Source organism: Loxodonta africana, chromosome 15 (genome assembly GCF_030014295.1).
Source record: "Loxodonta africana isolate mLoxAfr1 chromosome 15, mLoxAfr1.hap2, whole genome shotgun sequence".
Lineage (NCBI taxonomy): Eukaryota > Metazoa > Chordata > Mammalia > Proboscidea > Elephantidae > Loxodonta > Loxodonta africana.
Window position 1 is genome coordinate 69905867 of NC_087356.1, and position 23075 is coordinate 69928941.

At 39.0% G+C, this 23075-nt stretch overlaps 1 protein-coding gene across 1 annotated transcript; it reads right to left on the reverse strand.

Moving 5' to 3' along the window:
• Nucleotides 1-12534: 12534 nt before the first annotated feature.
• Nucleotides 12535-13404, reverse strand: LOC135227750 (olfactory receptor 8G50-like). The gene has a single exon (XM_064268359.1). It carries the CDS (start codon nucleotides 13289-13291, stop codon nucleotides 12641-12643), a length of 651 nt encoding a protein of 216 aa, XP_064124429.1. The 5' UTR covers nucleotides 13292-13404; the 3' UTR covers nucleotides 12535-12640.
• Nucleotides 13405-23075: the final 9671 nt, after the last annotated feature.

Genomic DNA, 23075 nt, shown 5'->3' on the forward strand with positions numbered 1-23075 from the left:
ATTAGAACTGCCAACCTTTTTGGTTAGCAGCTAAATGCTTAACCACTGTGCAACCAGTGTTCCTTGGAATACATAAAAAACCTGTTGCCGTTGAGTCGATTCCGACTCATAGCGGCCCTATACATAGAGAATTGTGTATTGAGTTAGAATTAGAATGAATTGAAATAGAGAATTGGAATAAATAGAGGATGCTAAATTAGTCAATTACTGAGGAAAAATATCTCTGAGTCCACAAACAGCACAGATTTTAATTCTCTCAGGTATGAGTTAAAATTCAAGAAAGAAATGTTTCTACTGAGTCTAAAGTATTAACAGGATTTATTGTTATACAGCGACAATTCCTTTATTTTGACTACTCTTCTGTATCTTGAGCGGTCATTGTTAAGTCAGTTCCATTTGAAGCCATCTACTATAATCTGTACGTTTAGAATGAACACCAGCATACTCACCCAGTGATACCAGATTCACTCTTTCTTGTTCTTGGGCCCACTTGTTTCCTTGTTACGAATGGAAAGGAAATCTCTTCAATTCTCTGTTATTCCCTGTTTTAGGTGGATTATAGCACATGAGTCAGAACTGACTTGATGGCACTGGGTTTGGTATTTTCATTTTTGGTGGACGCAAGAGTTTCTCCTTCCTGTGAGCTTTAGCCTACATGTTGACCTCTACATACTGAGTATTCAGGAAAGGTCTTTTTGTAAGAGGAAAGAAGAAAATATATTCCTGTCATGACATAAATGGTTTATATTCTCAATCTCTGAGTCAATTCTTCTTCTACCAAAAGGCTGTGCATATGTTGTGGGCTATTCAGTTATGTACTTCCTCTCATTTATCTAGTGATGCACCATTTATAAAAATATATATGCTTCTTTTCCTGTCTCCTGAATACCTGGCTCTGTATGCCATCTCCACCACTCCTAGATGGACTGTGCAGTGCCTAGTGGCTTGGGAACCACTTCCCTGGCCCGAGCTGCCAAGCCAGTGGGCTCCCTTGGGGATTTTTTTTTTTTCTCAATTTCTTGCCTCTCTCCACCATCCTTCCCTTCTTTTCCCCTGAACACCGGGTGCCGTGTGCCATCTCTGCTCCTTCTAAATGGGCTGCGCAGTACCACTCAGCTGGGAAGCCACTTCCCCTGTCCACGCCACCATGCCACTGGGCTCACTCAGTGCTTTTTTTCTCTCTCTATTCTTTTCTTTTCTCGATTTCTTGTCTCCTTCTACTTTCCTTCTTTACCCTTCTCCTGAATACCTAGAGCCATTTGCCATATCTGTTCTTTCTTAATTGGCTGTGCAGTACCACTCAGCTGGGGATCTGCTTCTGGTGGGCTCCCTTGGGCATTTTTTCCCTTTATTTCCTTCTTTCTTCTTTTCCTCAGGTTTTTTTTCTTTCTACATATTTTCCTTACCCTTTGTCTTTGTCATTTAGTGCTGCTATAACAGAAACACCACAAGTGAATGGCTTTAGCAAAGAGAAGTTTATTTCCTCACAGTAAAGTAGGCTATAAGTCCAAATTCAGGTAATCATCTCCAGGGGAAGGCTTTCTCTCTCTCTGTCGGCCTTCTCATCAATCTTCTCCCAGGCTAGGAGCTTCTCCATGCAGGGACCATGGGTTCAAAGGATGTGCTCTGCTCCCATTGCTGCTTTCTAGGTAGAATGAGGTTCACTCTCTGCTCACTTCCCTTTCCTTTTTATCTCTTGAGAGATAATTGGTGGTGCAGGACACACCCCAGGGTAACTCCCTTTGCATTTGATCAGGGATGTGACCTGGTCAGGATAATACAATCTTACGCTAATCCTCTTTAACCTAAAACAACAATCAGAAAATTGAGGACAACCACGAGAAGACTGTGAATCATGACCTAACCAAGTTGGCACATGTGTTTTGGTGACACAGTTCAATCCATAACACCCTTCTCCTGAACTCCTGGTGCCATGTGCCATCTCTGCTCCTTCTTGACAGGAAGTGTACTGTCACTCAGCTGGAAAACCACTGTTTCTGGTGGGCTCCCCTGGGGCATTTTTCTTTTCTCTCCTTTTTTTCCTTGTCTTTCTCTACCTTCCTTCTTTACCCTTCTCCTGAATACCTAGTGCTGTGTGCCATTTCCACTTCTGGACAGCCTGTACAGCTCTGCTCAGCTAGGGATCCACATCCAGTTGACTCCTTTGGAGCATTTTATTTTTTTTTTTCTTGGTTTCTTGTTTCAGTTTGTACTCCTATTCCTTTTTCCCAATCACCCAACCACAGAAACCTCTCTCATTCCTTTATTTTTTTTTTTTAAATCTAGTTTCTTATCTCTCCCATCCTTTCTTTACTTTCCCCCACCCACCTGGCTACATATGCCATATCTGCCCCTTCTTGATGGGCTGTGCCTCACTGCCTGGATAGAACGCCACCAGCACATGACTTCCTGGGTCTGTGCCACTCCAACAACAGGCTCCTTCAGCACTTTTTTTTTTTTGCTCCTGTTTCTTTCTCTTCTTTTCCACACCTAATGAGCTTCACGCATCACAACCCCACTCCACCCCACCCCACCCCGCCCATCTGCACTGTGCACTGACTGTCACACACCTAAACAGCACAGGCATGGAACCTGCCCTGCACTGACACCAGTCTTTTCGGCACCTGTACCTGCAAAACAACCCATCAGCCACCCACCTTCCACTGGACCTACCCTGCCACACCACAGTTGAGCAACAGGCCCTGCCCACTGGACAAGGTGGCAAGGAGCGTCATGGCCACAGATGAGCAAACAACAAAGAACGCCCAGCCAAACTACTCAGTCACAACCAAATAAAAGAAAAATCAGGTCAAAAAAAAAAACAAATGTACAATCAATAAATGAAGAAAGTAATACCTGAATGTACCAAAGACAACAGACAATTATCAAAACATATAAAAATACAGGACAGAATAGATCCAGTAGGCATCTAAATAAAACACCAGATGACCTTCTGGAAGGAAAAGAGGCACTGGAACTACCTGATAGGAAATTCAAATCTCTAATAGTAAGAGCTATCCAAGAGTTGAAGGAAAAAACAGGTCAAAATGAAGAAAAAACAGGCAAAATTATGGAAAAGGCAGACAAAATTATGGAAAATACAGATAAAACAATGAAAGAATTCAGGAAAATAATACAAGAACAAAATGTCAAAATAAATTCAGAATTAGAAATCATACAAAAACAGCAGTTAGAAATCCAAAAGATAAACAACAAAATTTCAGAAATGGACAATGTCATAGAAGGTCAGAGGAGGAGGTTTGAAACTATGGAAGACAGGATGAGCTAAATGTAAGACAAATCCTTGGATACTGCTTTGTTTGAGGAAAAATCAGAGAAAAGAACAAAGAAAAATGAACAAACCTGAAAATGACGCAGGGTACAATCTAAAGCAAAAATTTGCATGGAATCAGAATTCCAGAAGGGGGGAAGGAGGATGGAAAACACAGAGAGGATCATTGAAGAATTGCTGACAAAAACTTCCCTCATATCATTAAGATGAAAAGCTGCCTATCCAAGAAGCTCAATGAACTCCATATAGGATAGAACTCAAAAGAAAACCACCAAGATATATCATAATCTCACTCGCTAAAACCAAAGACAAAGAAAGAATACTGATAGCAGCTCAAGAAAAAGGAAAATTCACTTACAGAGTGGAAACAATAAGACTAAGCTCTGATTACTTCACAGAAATCATGCAGGCAAGAAGGCAATGGGATAATATACATAAAATTTTGACGGAAAGAAATTACCAACCAAGAATAATGTATCCTGCAAAACACCCGCTCAAATATAATGATGATGAAATTAGGAAAACAGATCAGAAGGGACAGAAAAGATCTAAAGACGAAAGAGAGTCAGTATGCTTCATTCCTTTAAAGTACAAGCCCAGGAAGCAAAAAGATAAAAGTGAGTTCCTCATTCTTGATCAGTACTCCCTCCACCTTCTTGTCAGTTGAGGGCTTGCAATAAAGACAGCGTGCACTGATTTTTTTTTCAGTTTGGAAGGCTATGTCACAAATGGGGTCACTGTGACCACCCAGGCATCCATCGCTTTGTATTTAAAAAAAAAAAAGGTTTATCTACATGCAGCTTGGACGCATGGGGCCCAGTGCAGCCACCCTTTTTTTCATATTACAAGAAACTGAGACTCTCAAGATAAGGGGATAAGATCCCATGACTGACTTATCTGTCCACGGGAAGTTCTGAATTCTCCAGCTCCTATGGTTGCTAAGAATCAAAATATAAGAAAACATTTTTGTGACCATGATTTGAAGATTAGTATAAATTTATCTCAGATTCAATATAAATTTTAAGTGTACTAGCTAAGATCTTTCACAGTCAGCACTAGTTACTTCTCTTTTACCTAAGTACACAATCAGAAATAGAATTTTAAGAAAATTTTTGAAGGTTAACTGTTCTCTGAAATGAGGCATCCAATTTAGCCACACTGAATAAAAGCACTTTCCAGTGGTGGCCACTGATTATGTTCCATAATTGTCATGAACACTATGGGTCAGTTGCCAATATATGTCTTTAGTTTTCATGGCATTTTAACTATAACTGCATATCAGAGTTTGTAGTGTCCTTCAAAGTCTTCTTATAATTTGCTGAAACTGAACATCAGATATCATACTGTGTAAGGGCCATTTTGGTCTTATTTTAGATGAACGTCTTGATCTTAGCAGAATGTGATTTCATCGTATCATGCATGGACAATACTAAGACATAGAGTCACCAGGGTCTTGGATCAAGCATAATGTGTTAAACATGCATAGCAACAGAATATTTGAGGTCAGGATTGTTCTGGAGAATCCAAGCTATATTGTTACATTATTTTGGAAATTAAAAAGTAGTTTGGGTTTACTTGTGGAACAGTCAAATATCAAAGGGAAATTTTGTTGTCGTTGTCATTCTTAGGTGCCCTCAACTCCATTCTGACTCACAGCGACCCTATATACAACAGAGCCAAGCATCGCCTGGTCCTTCTCCATCCTCAGAATCCCTGTTATGCTCGAGCCCATTGTTGTAGTCACTATGTCAGTCCATCTCATTGAGTGTCTTCCTCTTTTTCCTGACACTGTACTCCACCAAACATGACGTCCCTCTTCAGGGACTGGTTCCTCCTGATAACACGTCCAAAGTATGTGAGACGAATTCTTGCTGTCTTCACTTCTAAGGAGATTTCTGGCTGTACTTCTTCCAAGACGGATTTGTTCATTGTTCTGGCAGTCTGTGGTATAGCCAGTATTCTTCACCAACACTGTAATTCAAAGGCATCAATTCTTCTTCCATTTCCCTTGTTCATTGTCCAACTTTGGAATGCATATGAGGCAATTGAAAATACCATGGTTTAGCTCAGGTGCACCTTAGTCCTCCATGTGACATCTTTGCTTTTTAACACTTCAAAAAGGTATTTACAGCAGATTTGTCCAATGCAGTGCATCACCTGATTTCTTGATTGTTGCTTTCTTGGGCGTTGATTATGGGTCCCAGTAAAATGAAATTCTTGACAAATTCAATATTTCCTCCCTTTATCATCTTGTTCCTTATTGGTCTGGTTTTGAGGATATTTGTTTACTTTATGTTGAGGTGCAATCCATACTGAAGGCTGTAGTATGATCTTCGTCAGCAAGTGCTTCAGGTCCGCTTCACAAAGCATTATAAATTCCAAGAAAGATGAAAGGAAAAACCACAATTAGGCATATCAAAGGGGAACTACTAAAAAAGTAAAGAGAAAGAGAAAATCATAAATACGCTAAAGAAATGATTATTACCTTTAAAGGAACAGCAATTTGATATTTCAGTTCTTAAATGATGAAAGTCAGAAGACAATGAGAAAACCTTTTTAAGGTTCTAAACAAAATAACAGTGTACATAAAATTTTACACTCACTGTTAATATACTTAAAAAGTGATGTTTCAAAAATGAAAGTATTCCAGATGGATAAATAATAACAATAATTGTCTCTATTTTACAACTTCAAGAAATATTAAAGTTCATCTTCTGGCAAAAATAAAATAAACCAAATGGATATTTCTATCTACACAAAGTAATAAAGACTGGCAAACATGGAGGGAAATACAAAAGGCATTTCTGTCATCTTAAAATTTCTTTGAGATATAAATACTAATGAATAATAACAGCAATGTGTCTTAGGCTGGGTTATCTAGAGAAGCAAAACCAGTAAAGCGTATGTATGTATATATGTATAGAGAGAGAGAGAGACATAGAAAAAGATCCATAACAAGGAAATGGCTCATGCAGTTTTTAGAGGATGGAAGTCCCAAAGCTGTGGGGTAAGAAAGAATATCCTCCTGATTCATGTATCTGCAGGGGCTGGCAAACCCAAGATCAGCAGGCTGGAGTGCAGGGCCGTAGCAGGCTGTGAAGATCAACGAATCTCAAGATCCTCAGGCAAGCTGCTAGCTCAAGTCCCAAGAATCAGAGGATGGGATACAGCTGCAGGATTCAAACAAACAAAAGCCCCAGCAAGGTGAGCAGGAAGTAAGTAGGTGGAGGAGGGTGGAGGGATGAAGGGTGAGGAGTTAGATAGCTGCCACCGGCCCTACCCCAACTGGTACCACTCAGCAGATTCCATCATGGGGGTGATCACGTATCAGATTTCAACAGGGAAGTGATCAAAACATTATATAACTGCCAAAACCTTGTGAATCATGGCTCAGCAAAGGTGACATGCAATTTTAACCATCACATAATATATTATGGATTTTATAACATGTGTAGAATAAAACAGATAACAACAGTAGTGCAGGTGATGGGAAGAGGGAATGGAAAGTATACTGTAAGTTTCCTACATTATACACGATTTGAAGATGGACTGTGATAAGCTAAAGTGGTAAAACTTTAATGATCATCAAAAATAAAAACAAAGGTTTAAGTGAGAAGTCAATGTTTTTAATATTGTTGTTAGATGCCCTCAAGCTGATCTCGACTCACATTGACCCCATGTGACAGAAAAAAAGTAGCCCCATAAGTTTTTCTTGGCTGCATTCTTTACAGAAGCATATAACCAGGTCTTTCTCCTGTGAAGGTGCTGGATGGGTTTAGCATTTTAGAAGACAACAGCTTAACCATTTGCACCTCAAGGACTCATTGATAAGCCAAAAAGCCAAAACAAAACTCTTTGCCCTCCAGTCAATTCCAACTCATAGGGACCCTGTAAGACAGAGTAGAACTGCCCCATAGGGTTCTCCAGGCATGGCTGGTGAATTCAAACTGACAGCCTTTTGCTTAGTAGCAGAGTTCTTAACCACTATGTCACCAGGGCTCCTGATAAGCCAATAAAAAAATAGTAGAGATAAAAAGAATACAAGTTAAATGAAGAAAGATTCATTCTAACAAATAGAAAACAAGTAGCAATATGGTAAGTTTGTAATTAATCATAACAAAAATTACTTTAAATATAATCTAAACACTCTAATTAAAAAGTAGAGAATGTCAGGGGAGAAAAGAAAAAATAAACAAACCAGGAATGCATGTGTTCTAAAAGAAAAATGAAATAACCAGCTGAGCAACCAACAAAATAAAAAAACACACACACTTTAAATATAAAGTGACGGAGGTTAAACAGCAAAAAGACAGAAACAGATGTACGATGTAAAAACAACGCTAAACCTGTAACCAAACCTGTTGCCATCAAGTCAATTCTGACTCATAGCAACCCTATAGGACAGAGTAAAACTGCCCCATAGAGTTTCCAAGGAGCGATTAGCCAAATCAATATCAGTGAAACTAGATATAAGGAAAAAGAAATGTACCAGGGGCAAAGAGAAATATTTTATGATGACAAAATACATGAAAACCCAAATGTGTATGCCCTTAGTAACAGGTTGTCCTAATAGGCATGTCTGTCTGTGAGGTCTTGCTCTTCAGAAAGGTGGGACTACCACACATCATTTGAATACCAGTTTGCTACCTAGCAGTCAGGAAATTGTCTCCTGGCAGAGGGCAAACCTGGTTGTGAGGCTTAGATCATGAGTTTTTCTTTACTCGGCAGTCATAGTTTTGTTATACTTGTCCATTGCCTAAAATCAATTAATCTATATACTTTACCCAGTTTTATTTATTGTTTTGGCAAGAGCACCAATGACACTGTCCAGGCTCAAGTATAGTTTAAACATTCACATTGCTGAAATCTTCCCTCAATTTCAGTCTAAAATGATGTAATCCATCAGAAAAAGAATGGCAATATACTGACAGTATTTGGTTAATCAAAAGAAGGAAAAAAAAATCCTCTCTCAAATTCCCTCAACATGTCGTCACACATTTATTCTTTCCCACCTCTTTGAATCTGCTCAACTGAGGGCAAGGCCACTATTCAAAAACTTTGTCTTTCACCTTGAAGTCCTTTGTTTGTTTGCATGGCTCAAGCATCTTCCCATATTTTTGCCAGGATCCCAACTTGCCAACCCGGGGGAAAACAGCCTGTGTTTTCCACCATGGTGATCCTCATTCTCATTTCCCTGTTCTACAGTCTGAGACAATAAAGCCCCAAGTGCCCAAGGCCATGCAGCAAACATTCAGATAAATATGGCCGTAATTTATTTCTACTTTCCTGAGTCTTTGATTACTATCAAGACAAATGTTTTATACAAAATTATTAAATGTCTATGAAAAAAACTTTTGGTTGATGTTTATGCCTATTCCAGCGGCCCAGTGCTTTCTCAGAACCCTAGCTTCCTGGAGGCCCCTGAAAATTCAATTCCTCTGACCTACCCTCGTCTCACCCATTGGTCCTGACCAAGCTTCTCTGACTTTGTACTGGAGTCACTTGTGAACGTTAAAACAAAAAGAAACAGAAAAAAGGGAATGCACATTCACATTTACAAAGGAAGACACAACATTGAACTTCCTCATGAATGATTGTCAGATTATGAAAAATTTTTGCTTTCTTCCTTATGGTTTCTCTATTTTCAAGTTTTGTGCATTAGTTTTACAATCATGAACAGACAATAAAAGTTGCAATTTAAGCACAAGATAAATTGCAGAGAAAATATAATTATTTTCTATTTCTTGAGAAACATAAAGAAAAAAAACTAAGATTTTGTCTACCACTGCAATAAAATTCTTTCAAATATCCAGTTTAATGTTAATTTTTCCATAAAAAGTGAGTTCAATTAATTGTGACTCATATATTTCCCTTAATATAATATTATATACATATGTATTTATAAAGGAAATGGCTCTTGAGATTGTGGTGGCTAGCAAGTCCCAAATTTGTGGGTTGGGTGTTGGCTTCTCCAGACCCACGTGGCTGCTGAGACTGATGAACCCAAACTGGCAGACCAGGCCACAGTCTACTGGCTCCAAAGGGTGCCAAAGTAGGTCACACAATAGCCACTGGCCAGTGGGGCTGTGGAGGCCGGCAAATCCCAGAACTGGCAGGTCAGACAGCAAGCCTCTGGCTTAAGTCCCAAGAACCTGAGGTCAATTGATCACTACCCGGAAGTGGGATCCAGATGGAGAGAGAAAGAGCCTCACCAGGACACAAACATATATCTTAGATGCAGGCCAAACCCCAGAGAAGGGTATAACTTTAGTAAGGGTAGGACTTGAGTCATGCCCTTCTGCAAGGCTGTGACCCAAGACACACTCCATACTAGTCCTTTCTCATCAACATGTAGGGGTCAAGACAGACAACACATACAATGGAGGACAGCCATAAAATATTGGGATTCATGGCCTAGCCAAGTTGACACTTAAACCCAGCCATCGCAGATTTTGTATACCTCACTTGCATGAAACTCTGTAGGGGCAGTTCTACTCTGTCCTATAGGGTCACTATGAGTTGGAATCAACTCGACGGCAATGGTTTGGTTTTTATTTGCATAGTCTGACTCAGTCATTGTGTGTGAGTCACAAAGACCATGGCTACAAGGGCCATATTAAGTAATACATTACACTGGAAATATATTTTAAATAAATCTCTGAAACACATACAATTCTTATAGACAATTAATTTAACCTATCACCCTTTAGTGTGGAAAAAAAAATTCTCACTGGATGTCATTTGTTCAATATATGGAGTAATAAAATAAAAATTATACATAGTCCTTGTAAAACATGTCCAAGCAATATACATTTATGTGTATAATACAGATACATACACATTTATGTTACACATAAATATATACAAATATAAGGATCACAATATATATACATATACAGATGAACACACACATTTTTTTGTAGGATTAAAACATGAGATGTGGAGATAAGGACTAATTAGTGCGTAGATAGCCAAGTAAGAAGTTGCTGCCAGTTTCCAAAGAGGAAAATATCGTCACCTCTCTCATTACAACTTGTGATTTCATGTGGGAGGTGAAGGGTGATATCACATTGGGGTATTAATGTTAACTATTTGCTAATGACAAAGCAAGCAATGCATGTCAGACCAGTCAGATGAATTTGAAAGTACATTTTAACCAGGTGTAAATGCTCACGCTCGGTCAAAAAAGCCCCTGTAGCCCTGTGCTCTGCCTCTGGGTACAGCTTTATACAGATGAACAATCAAAAGCATGATGTTATTTGGAGATGTCCATGCTTGTCTCCTTAATGCAACTGTTTTGGAGGCTTAGAATCTCAGAAGCATTAAAACAAAAACACCAGGAGTTCTAATCTAGAAATGGTCCTGAAAGTAAAGTGAAATATCTGGTCTGTAAAAGTCTGAAGAAGCCTTCTAGGGAAAGATGCGGAAATGCATCCAGGTGCTGCTACCATGGGCAAGAGAAGTTGTGGGAGTTCAGCAACTGGCAGGAGGAGCTGGCAGGACCTGGTGCCACGAAGAGCTTCTGAGAGTTCTCAGTAGAAAGGACTCCAAGGCAACTGTTTATTTTGTTATTGTTGTTTATTGCCTCTGAGGAGGACTAATAAGAGTTTTCTGGTTGCTGTTCTAAAAAGCACCAATGGGAGCTTATTTGGGAAAGGGGAGGAGTGGGGAATTTATTGTTTGGAAGTCTTCCCGAACTATCGTCTGAGTCACGTTTTCTATTTTAAACTTCCTCTTTACTAGGTGTCTTAGCTATCTAGTCCTGCTACGGAAATACCACGAGTGGATGGCTTTAATGAGAGGAATTTATTCTCTCACAGTCTAGCAGGCTAGAAGTCCAAATTCAGGGTGTCAGCTTCAGGGGAAGGCTTTCTCTCTCTGTCAGCTCTGGAGGAAGGTCCTTGTCATCAACCTTCCCCTAGTTTAGGAGCTTCTCAGCACAAATACTCTGGGTCCAAAGATGTGCTCCCCTTCCTGTTATTCATGGTTGGTGGTGATGAATTCTCCATATCTCTCTGCTAGCTTCTCTATTTATATCTCAAAGGAGATCGACTCAAGACACAACCTAAGCTTGTAGATTGAGTCCTGCCTCATTAATATAACTGCCTCTAATTCTGCTTCATTAACATCACAGAGGTAGGATTTATAGCTCATAGGAAAATCATATCAGATGACAAAACGGTGAACAATCACACAATACTGGGAACCATGACCTAGCTAAGTTGACACATCTTTTTGGGGGGCACAGTTCAATCCATAACCCCAGGTAAGGAGGGAGATTCTCAAATTTTATTTCAGGGCCAGGGAATTATTGTCTATGAAATAATTCTGTCCCCCCGTTTTTTTCTTTTTTCAGAATAAATATTGAGTCTTTGGGGAGGAGGGGTACATGTAATTAGTCAAAAATAATTTTCCAGTTTTTAAATTTGCATGTGAATAAGTGATCTGTATGATTTCAGTGCATGGTCAAAAACGTCACTTCTACATCTGTGATTCCATAATGTGGGTGAAAACAAAAATCTTTTAGATATGGGGAAAATGAATATAGGATTCTCAAGGAAAGGAGGTAGTAGCACAATACTAAAACTGTGAAGAAAAGAATGTAGCATAAAGAAATAAGTAATAATACACTTAATATATTTGGCTATAATTAGTCTATCAGTGTCTTGCACTACAGAGTTGTCATCTTGTGGGCAGGAATTATGTGTTATCAACCATCACCAGTGAAAAAGAGGAACACCCCCAACAAGATGGATTGAAAGAGTGGCTACAACAATCGACTCAAGCATAACAACGATTGGTAGGATGCCACAGGACCAGGCAGTGTTTAATTCTGTTGTACATGGGGCCTCCATGAATCGGAACCAACTTGACAGCACCTAACAACAACAACAAAACCCATCACCTGCCTCCGCATTCCTTAATACACTTCTCTGCACTTAGTAACTAGAAGGGATTGAATTTTGTAGATTTCAAGTGGTTAAAAATTATTTATTTTAGAGATCATTTTTTTTCGAAAGAGATTCAATACACAAAAGTATGTTAAGATCAGAGGACACAGACCAAAAGGATCATTCTATGAATTCTGATAGATCTTATCTAACAAAGTTCCAAATGCCATTTATATAATTTATAATCTCCCCACATGAAGGTCTTTGAAATTTTTTTTAAAAAAATGATAGGAGGTAATATGGATTACTACAGGTGACCTTTGGGACTTCCTAGAATTGACACTGCCCTCCATGTGACTGTCCTCCACGTGGCACTATGAATCCAGTCTTGTCCTTGGGATGTTTTTCCAAATATTAGAGTGTTGGAAATAATCTCACTACTTGTGTATATATGTTGCTATCTCTGGACTCCTTCTTTACTGGATCTTCTCCAAGAATTATAAATCTTTGTTAATGCAAAATAGTCTTTTCTCAATGATTTTTTTAGAGCACTTTTGACATCCTTATTCCTCAGGCTGTAGATCAGGGAGTTCAGCATTGGCATGATAATGGTGTAAAGCACAGAAGACAATTTGCCTTGGTCCATGGAGCTGACACTTGATGGCTGAAGGTACGTGAAGGCTGCAGAACCACAGAAGATTGTGACAGCTGAGATGTGGGAGCTGCATGTGCTGAAGGCTGTGGACCTGCCTTCAGTGGAGCGGATTTGCAGGATGCTGGCAATGATGGAGACATAGCAGCCAAGGATGACCAAGGTTGGTGCAAGAATATTAAATGCACTGAGACACAAAAGCACCACTTCATTGATGTAAGTGCTGGAGCAGGAAAGCTCCATTAGTGGAAAAAGATCACAAAAGTAATGGTTGATTATTTTCGCCTTGCAGAAAACCACTCTTAGCATATAACCTGTGTGAACTGTGACACCAATCACGCCCATCATATATACTTCAACTACCAACCAGGAGCAGACCTGACAAGACATGGTGACATTGTAAAGCAATGGATTACAGACAGCAACATAGCAATCGTATGCCATCACAGCCAACATATGACATTCTGATATAATAAAAAAAAATGAAGAAGTAGAGCTGAGTCATGCATTCGGGGTAGGAGATGGTGTTCTTCTCTGTCACAAAGTTCACCAGCATTTTGGGGGTAATGACAGTGGAATAGCAGAGATAATGAAGGACAAACTGCTGAGGAAATAGTACATGGGGATATGAAGGTGAGAACTGAGCCCAATCAGTGTGATCATGCCCAGATTCCCCACCACTGTGATAATATAGACTCCTAGGAAGAAAAGAAAGAGGGGCAGCTGGAGTTCTGACTTTTCTGTTAGCCCAGCAAGGATGAACTCAGTCACTGTGGAGTGATTTCCTGCTGCCATTTTCCTATGGGAATTCTATAGAGGAAGAGAAGAAGAAATTAGAGGTAGGTGTAAATTTATGCAGTGTGAACCAGGTACAAGTCTTACCATTCAGGTACCTCCAGCTCTTTCCCCCAGTCCCTGTTGTATGTTAAAAGTTAAAGATTCTGGGATCTCAGTATTATGGGTCATGCAAATACACATCAGATGGAATTGTACATATTTTTTTGTTTCTGTGCTCTAACAGTGAGTCAGTATTAACCAGCCTCTGAACATCCAAAGAACTGTTCTGATAACTTGGAATAATGAGTGTTCTGAGACTCAGTGGTGCAATGGTGAAGCATTCAGCTGCTAACTAGAAGGTTCAAACTCATCTAAGTGGCTCTGTGGAAGAAAGATCTACCAATCTGCTTCTGTAAAGATTACAGCCTAGAAAACCCTACAGGGTAGTTCTACTCTGTCATGCAGCATCAATATGAGTTGAAAACTGACTCAATGGCACCTAACTGAAATGACAACAACAAAGTACCTTCCATGTCTTATTTGCAATCCTCTCAATTCTTCTGTAAAACATATACTACCAGTATACTGGTTGCCATTAAGCTGATTCGGACTCATGGCAACCCCACGTGTGTAAGGGTAGAACTGTTCTCCACAAAATTTTCAGTGGTTGATTTTTGGACATAGATGAGCAGGACTTTCTTTTAAGGCACGTTTACTGTCTAGGAATCCAACAACAATTATTAGTATAATTATTTTATATATTAGGTAACTAAGTCTCATTGTCGTTAAAAGTTTGCAGGTAGTTAGGCGTGTTACAACAAATGATCATATATGACGGAAAGCCTGTCTGTCTCTATGTGGCTCCTTCTCACTTCATCTTCTGTTTCTTCTTTTAGCTACTCATGTCTGCCATCTTGTTTTTATCTCTTTGTCATATCAGAGAAACCATTCAATGCAATTTATGTGAGGAATATATTAATGTAAACTACAAAAATAATATACTGACCACAGATGTAGGCTGGTTTCCCCTTAGAGAGTACCTTGATTACTGGCAACAATTCAAAAGTACTGAAACAGTGGCTCTGGAAAGTAACTAACTGAATGGTTAACATTAAGTGTAACACTCAAATTGAGCTCCACATCCAGGAAGGAAGTGAGTTTTCTAATGAGGAGAAGGTAAAACCCATTCATTCTCAAAACACCATGTGCTACATATTCTTGTATAACCTGACGTGTTCCATGACTTTTGGGGCTTTTGTTCTGGAGGACCGTGGCAACAGAATGGAAATTTTACTTGGTATTTAGAGCATGCTGTCTTTGCACGTCTTAGGTATGTTGTTTTAGTGCATGTTGCACTCACCTTCAAATCGGATCTTTTATCACTCACCCAATGGCATTAAAGACCAAAGCAGAAAGAATGTGTGTATCTCCAAGACATGAGTTTTGAAGGAAGTTGATGAGTCCTGGCATGGGATATTGTGATGACTGTTCTATGTTCAAAAGAGAGAGATCCAAAATATATCATTAAAGATTGATGGTGTATCAAAAACAAGGAAAAGGGTGTTGAAAGAATGAAAGTGAGGGTGGTATTACTATTTATTTAGTACTTATCATGTGATTAAGGAGTCCTGGTGGTGCAGTGCTTAAGAAATGAGCTGATGACCGAAAGGCTGGCAGTTTCAACCCATCAGTTGCAGATGTTCCAGTCTGCATCAGTAAAGATTTACAGCCTTGGGAACCCTATAGTGCAGTTTAACTTTGTCCTGTAGGTTTGCTATGAGTCGAAATAGACTGGAAGGATGGCAATGGTTTCCTTTTTTTTGTTTTAACCATGTGATTAAAACTGTCCATGCACTTCATAAATACTATTTGATATATTTTCCCCAGCAACCCTATGTGATATGAACTTATTATTCCCATTTTATAGTTTAAAAAAATGAAATTGGAAAGACTTAAGTGAGTTGTTCATGTTGTGCCTGGATGTTCAATATAGATGTGGATGATGGTTTCCTAATAGTACAGATAAATCTGACATACGTATGGGAAAGAAAAGTTATAATAAAAGACTTGAACTAATACTGATATCTTCCAGAAATACCGTTCTGCTAAAAACAATGTGGAAAATGCATGCTAGATTCAAAGAATGTCATAGCTGGAAAAAATTGTGGTAGCAATTATTAACACTTTAGTGTGATTCCATGTAGATCAGCATCTAGATTAGATTCCACAGTGCTGCACCCTGCACCTGTCATTTATCCATGCTCAGGTTGCTCTATAAATACTGGATGGATAAAGGGATGTAACTAAGTTCGAAACTTGAAAGAAATGAAAAAGCCATTATCTTTCCCAAATTGTCAATTTCATCTGAAATTCTCCAATTATAAGAGCAAGCTGTCATTCTGCCACTAAAATGTTTGCTGAACGTATCTGTGCTTACACTGCGCAAGTGATACCTGAAAACAAGTAAATATAAAGGCAAAATTTCCCCTTCTGTGGAGTCCTTTGCTTTCATGTTCCAAGATGTTTCAAGTAAAATACTAATGCCAAAGGTTATTACCATCCCAGTCTTTGGTATTGACAATTTTCACATGCTTTCTACTTTGTGGATTATTGTTAAAATTAAAGTCCTCTAAATTTTTAAATAATTATATTTTGAAAAATTTTTGTTTGTTAATAGGAAAAGTGTTTTGTTGTTGAAGCTTCTTATCCATAGGAGTAGAGTTTACCCATGATTTTGAAGGAATCTTTCTAGAGCGAGGGCCTGTTAGTCTCTAAATACCATCAGGACACTGCAAAATTAAGATTTGAAAAGTGATTTTCTAGAGTTTAGTAATAGTACTAGGAAACACTGTTTACCTTCTCAGGTACACAATTATTTAACTTGTTTAGAAAAATAAAGTGATATTTTCAACCATGAAAAATGTTGCTTAGCTTATTAGATGTGCTTCTGAAAACACTAAAAAAATTATGGTAATTCTTCCATTAAAATGTCTTATGGGTTGGTAAATACTACAGTTTTAGCCTTTTATGGAGTTGTATCAGTGCAGAACTTCTGCTTAGTACAATGAAGGCATTGACATGAGGAAAATGTTATTATTTATACTTCTTAAGCTGTCCTTAGATACCTTAGACCTTAAACAGTATAATAAATCTGACAAGAGACAATAAGATTTTGGGGGCAGAAAACATAAAATGCTTTAAGGATTACAAAATTCTGAAAGCCACTTCAGCTTAAAAAATTGTCAAAAGTATGCTTAGTATAAAAAACAAAAACAAGGGGGCGGGGCCAAGATGGCAGACTAGGTAGATGCTACCTTGGATCCCTCTTGCAACAAAGACTCGGAAAAACAAGTGAATTGGTCACATACATGACAATCTATGAACCCTAACCATCAAACACAGATCTAAAGAGTTGACCTGAGTGACAGGTGAAAGAAAAGCTGTGCCCTGAACCAGCAACCATTTCTGGATCCCACAACCCGTTCCACAGCCTTGAGCCCTTGTGGTTCCCTGGTGCTGAGTGGCAGGGCTGATAGCGGCTTGCTGAGGCGGGGCAGGCACAGGATGCAGCCCTAACCCCTAGCCCCCTGGGGTGATCTCCGCAGAGACCAAGCCAGCGCAAGCAGCCTGCACACTGACGTGGCTAATGAGAGAATGAGCAACCATGGGGAAGCAGCGACTGTTTTCGGAGCCTGAAGCCAGCATCCCAGTCAGAAAACCTTGGCGCCAGGCTTTGGACAGGGCGCAGTGAAGCTGAGCATGGCATCCTGAGATGGTGCAAACACGAGATGCAGCCATAGCCCCCAAAAGTGAACTCGGGGGGAAGCCCAGCCAGTGCACGCAGGCAGCGCAGCAACACAGCTGACAGGAAGAGAAGTCACCGGAAGGCAGTGACTGGTTTTGGAGCCTGGACTGTGGCGTCCCAGCTGGGAAACCTTGGCTCTGGGCTTTGGACTGGGAGTGGAGGAACTGACCACTGCTTCTGAGACAGCACGTGCACAGAACAGGGGCCTGACCCTCGGGGGCAATCTCCACCCAGCCAATGCACACAGGCTATAGGCCCCTTGGGAATCTCAGATAAAACAGTCCTCACAAACAAGATAAGTAACTTTGTCTATATTCCTGGGTACTACTCTCTCCTATCTATCTGATCCCTCCCCTCCCCTTCCCAGGCAGCTTCATTAACATTGGAATTTCCTAGGCCACACAGTGAAGTTTTGTTTGTTTGTTTTGTCTTTTCCTAAGCCATTCTCCTGGCCTGATAGAAGCAGCTACAAAAAACCCAGAGACCAAATACCCTTCCCTGATGTCCCAAAATTGGACAAAAAAATACAGAGCCAGCTCCAGCCAAGCATATGAGATCCACAGTCTTGGGCTTTCATCCCTACAGGGAACAAGGTGGCTTTTATAATGCAAAGGCAATTCTGATACTGATCTGACTGTAATTGTTTTAGCAGACTACTGGAAAGACATGTTTCCCGGGTCTGATATCTCTGCATATTCAACAGAGCCCTCACTGACCCACAACGGGGAACTGAGGGCTAAAGCTCCACCCAAACCACCTAACCTTCTGCCATAGGTGTCTGAGGATAGTGACACCTACCAATCTGTAGAGGTACATGCATTGGGGGCCTAAGGTACAGCTACAGGGCCCACCCACCAAAGTGCTTTAGGAATAGAGACACACCTACCTCACTGGCACTTGGGGGAAGCCTGTCAGCATCCTGCCCCCCCGGAATGTGACCTGCTGCTACTAGAATCTGATGCACGACTATCACCACTACTCCTCTAAGCGAATGGGTGACAGTCTACCCCACACACTTGGTGACCCAAAATCAGATTCTACTCAAGAATAATGAATGGACACTTAGGCTTATATTTCTGGTACCAGTCCAAACCAGCTGGTAATAGCACATAAGTGATTCAAGGGCTACAACAATCAAGACAGCGCAATCTAGTAGCCCATCTACATATCCTGAAAGAAAATAAAACAAGATAAGACTCAGTGAGCAAATATAAGACAAATCAATAGAATACCTTATAGATGGCTCAGAGACAGCAGTCGATATCAAACCACATAAAGAAGCAGATCATGATTGCTTCTACAACTCCCCAAATTAAAGAATCAAAATCTTTCCCAAATGAAGATACAATCCTGAAATTGCCAGATGCAGAATATAAAAAACTAATTTACAATATACTTCAAGACATCAGGAATGACCTCCAGAATGAAATAAGGCAATCTACAGAAAAAGCAAAGGAACACACTGATAAAGCAGTTGAAAAACTCAAAAAGATTATTCAAGAACATAGTGGAAAAATTAATAAGCTGCAAGAATCCATAGAGAGACAGCATTCAGAAATCCAAAAGGTTAACAGTAAAATTACAGAATTGGACAACTCATTAGGAAGTCAGAGGAGCAGAATCGAGCAATTGGAATGGCGAGTGGGGGAGGTGGAGGATAAGGCAATTGACACAAATATAGTTGAAGAAAAATCAGATAAAAGAATTAAAAAAAAATGAAGAAACCCTAAGAATCATGTGGGACTCTATCAAGAAGAATAACTTCCATGTGATTGGAGTTCCAGAACCAGGAGGGATAACAGAACATAGAGAGAGAATAGTTGAAGATCTGTTGGCAGAAAATTTCCCTGACATCATGAAAGATGAAAGGATATCTATCCAAGATGCTCATCGAACCCCATATAAGATTGATCCAAAAAGAAAACCACCAAGACATATTATCATCAAACTTGCCAAAACCAACGATAAAGAGAAAATTTTAAAAGCAGCCAGGGATAAAAGAAAGGTCTCCTACAAAGGAGAATCAATAAGAATAAGTTCAGACTACTCAGCAGAAACCATGCAGTCAACAAGGTAACGGGATAACAGATACAGAGCACTGAAGGAGAAAAACTGCCAGCCAAGGATCATTTATCCAGCAAAACTCTCTAAAATATGAAAGCATAATTAAAACATTTACAGATAAACACAAGCTTAGAGAATTTTCAAAAACCAAACCAAAGCAATAAGAAATACTAAAGGAAATTGGTCAGAAAATCAACAACATCAGAGAACAACACAACACAAGGTCACAGAACAAAACATCCTGATATCAACACAAACAGGGAAATCACAAAAACAAATTAAGATTGATTTTAAAAAGCAAAAAATGTTCAAAACAGGGAATCATTGAACTCATTATGTAAAAGATCACAATAATCAAAAAGAGGGACTAAATACAGGAGGCACAGAACTGCCATATGGAGAGGAGAACAAGGCGATATAGGACAATACGAGTTAGGTGTTTACTTAGAAAAATAGGAGTAAATATTAAGGTAACCACAAAGAAGTCTAACAATTCCATAACTCAAGCTAAAAACCGAGAAATACATAATGACTCAGCAAACATAAATTCGACTACTATGAAAATGAGGAACACACAATTTACAAAGAAAAATGTCTCAGCACAAAAAAGTAAGTGGAAAAATGAAATCATCAACAACACACAAAAAGACATCAAACTGACAGCACTAAACACATACTTATCTATAATTACACTGAGTATAAATGCACTAAATGCACCAATAAAGAGACAGAGAGTCTCAGACTGGATAAAGAAACACGATCCGTCTATATGCTGCCTGCAAGAGACACACCTTAGAGACACAAACTAAAACTCAAAGGATGGAAAAAAATGTGAAGCAAACAACAATCAAAAAAGAGCCAGAGCAGCAATATTAATTTCTGACAAAATAGACTTCAAAGTTAAATCTACCACAAAGAATAAAGAAGGATACTACATAATGATTAAAGGGACAATTGACCAGGAAGATATAACCATAATAAATATTTATGCACCCAGTGACAGGGCTGCAAGATACATAAAACAAACTTTCACAGAACTGAAAAGTGACATAGACACCTCCACAATTATAGTAGGAGACTTCAACACACCACTTTCGGAGAAAGACCGGACTTCCAGTAAGAAGCTCAATAGAGAAACGGAAGACCTAATTGCTACAATCAACCAACTTGACCTCATAGACGTATACAGAACACTCCGCCCAACAGCTGCAAAATATATTGTTTTTTCTAGCACACATGGAACATTCTCTAGAATAGACCACATATTAGGCCATAAAACAAACCTTTGCAGAATCCAAAACATTGAAATATTACAAAGCATCTTCTCAGACCACAAGGCCATAAAAGTGGAAATCAATAACAGAAAAATCAGGGAAGAGAAATCAAATACTTGGAAACAGAAAAACACCCTGCTCAAAAAAGACTGGGTTATAGAAGACATTAAGGAGGGAATAAAGAAATTCATAGAATTTAATGAGAATGAAAACACTTCCTATCAAAACCTCTGGGACATCGTAAAATCAGTGCTCAGAGGCCAATTTATATAGGTAAATGCACACATACAAAAAGAGGAAAGAGCCAAAATCAGAGAACTGTCCCTACAACTTGAACAAATAGAAAGTGACCAACAAAAGAATCCATCATACAGCAGAAGAAAACGAATAATAAAAATTAGAGCTGAACTAAATGAAATAGAGAATAGAAGAACAATTGAAAAAATTAACAAAGCCAAAAGCTGGTTCTCTGAAAAAAAATAACAAAATTGATAAACCATTGGCCAGACTGACTAAAGAAATACAGGAAAGGAAACAAATAACCCGATTAAGAACCGAGATGGGCCATATCACAACGGACCGAAATGAAATTAAAACAATCATATCAGATTATTATCAAAAGTTGTACTCTAACAAATTTGCAAACCTAGAAGAAATGGATCAATTCCTAGAAAAACACTACCTGCCTAAACTAACACAATCGGAAGTAGAACAACTAAATAGACCCATAACAAAAAAAGAGAATGAAAAGGTAATCCAAAAACTCCCAACAAAAAAAAGCCCTGGCCTGGATGGCTTCACTGCAGAGTTCTACCAAACTTTCAGAGAAGAGTTAACACCCCTACTACTAAAGGTATTTCAAAGCATAGAAAATGAAGGAATACTTCCTAACTCATTCTATGAAGCCACCATACCCTGATACCAAAACCAGGCAAAGACACCACAAAAAAAGAACACTACAGACCTATATCCCTCATGAACATAGATGCAAAAATCCTCAACAAAATTCTAGCCAGTAGAATTCAACAACATATCCAAAAAATAATCCACCACGACCAAGTGGGATTTATACCAGGTATTTTCTTTTATGAAAGGTTGGTTTAATATTAGAAAAACCATTAATGTAACCCACCATATAAATAAAAGACAAAAACCACATGATCTTATCAATTGATGTAGAAAAGGCATTTGACAAAGTCCAACACCCATTTATGATAAAAACTCTCAACAAAATAGGAATTGAAGAAAAGTTCCTCAACATAATAAAGGGCATGTATACAAAGCCAACAGCCAACATCATTCTAAATGGAGAGAGCCTGAAAGCATTTCCCTTGACAACGAGAACCAGACAAGGATGCCCTTTATCACCGCTCTTATTCAACATTGTGCTAGAAGTCCTAGCCAGAGCAATTAGGCTAGACAAAGAAATAAAGGGCACCCGGATTGGCAAGAAAGAAGTAAAATTCTCTATTTGCAGATGACATGATCTTATACACAGAAAACCCTAAGGAATCCCCCCGAAAACTACTGAAACTAATAGAAGAGTTCGGCAGAGTCTCAGGTTACAAGATAAACATACAAAAATCTCTTGGATTCCTCTACATCAACAAAAAGAACATCGAAGAAGAAATCACGTAATCGATACCATTCACAGTAGTCCCCAAGAAGATAAAATACCAAAGAAATCTTACCAAAGATATAAAAGACCTATACATAGAAAACTACGACGTACTAGTGCAAGAAACTAAAAGGGACGTACATAAGTGGAAAAACATACCTTGCTCATGGATAGGAAGACTTAACATAGTAAAAATGTCTGTTCTACCAAAAGCCATCTATACGTACAATGCACTTCCGATCCAAATTCCAATGACATTTTTTAAAGTGATGGAGAAACAAATCACCAACTTCATATGGAAGGGAAAGAAGCCCCGGATAAGTAAAGCATTACTGAAAAAGAAGAAGAAAGTGGGAGGCCTCACTCTACCTGATTTTAGAACCTATTATACCTCCACAGTAGTCAAAACAGCCCGGTACTGGTACAACAAAGGCACATAGACCAATGGAACAGAATTGAGAACCCAGATCTAAATCCATCTGCATATGAGCAGCTGATATTTGACAAAGGCCCAGTGTCAGTTAATTGGGGAAAAGATAGCCTTTTTAACAAATGGTGCTGACATAACTGGATATCCATTTGCAAAAAAAATGAAACAGGACCCATACCTCACACCATGCACAAAAACTAACTCCAAGTGGATCAAAGACCTAAACACAAAGACCAAAACAATAAAGATCATGGAAGAAAAAATAGGGACGT

Coding starts and splice junctions, on each gene's coding strand:
- LOC135227750 (XM_064268359.1), bottom strand. CDS start 13,291: ATGTTGGCTGTGATGGCATACGATTGCTATGTTGCTGTCTGTAATCCA.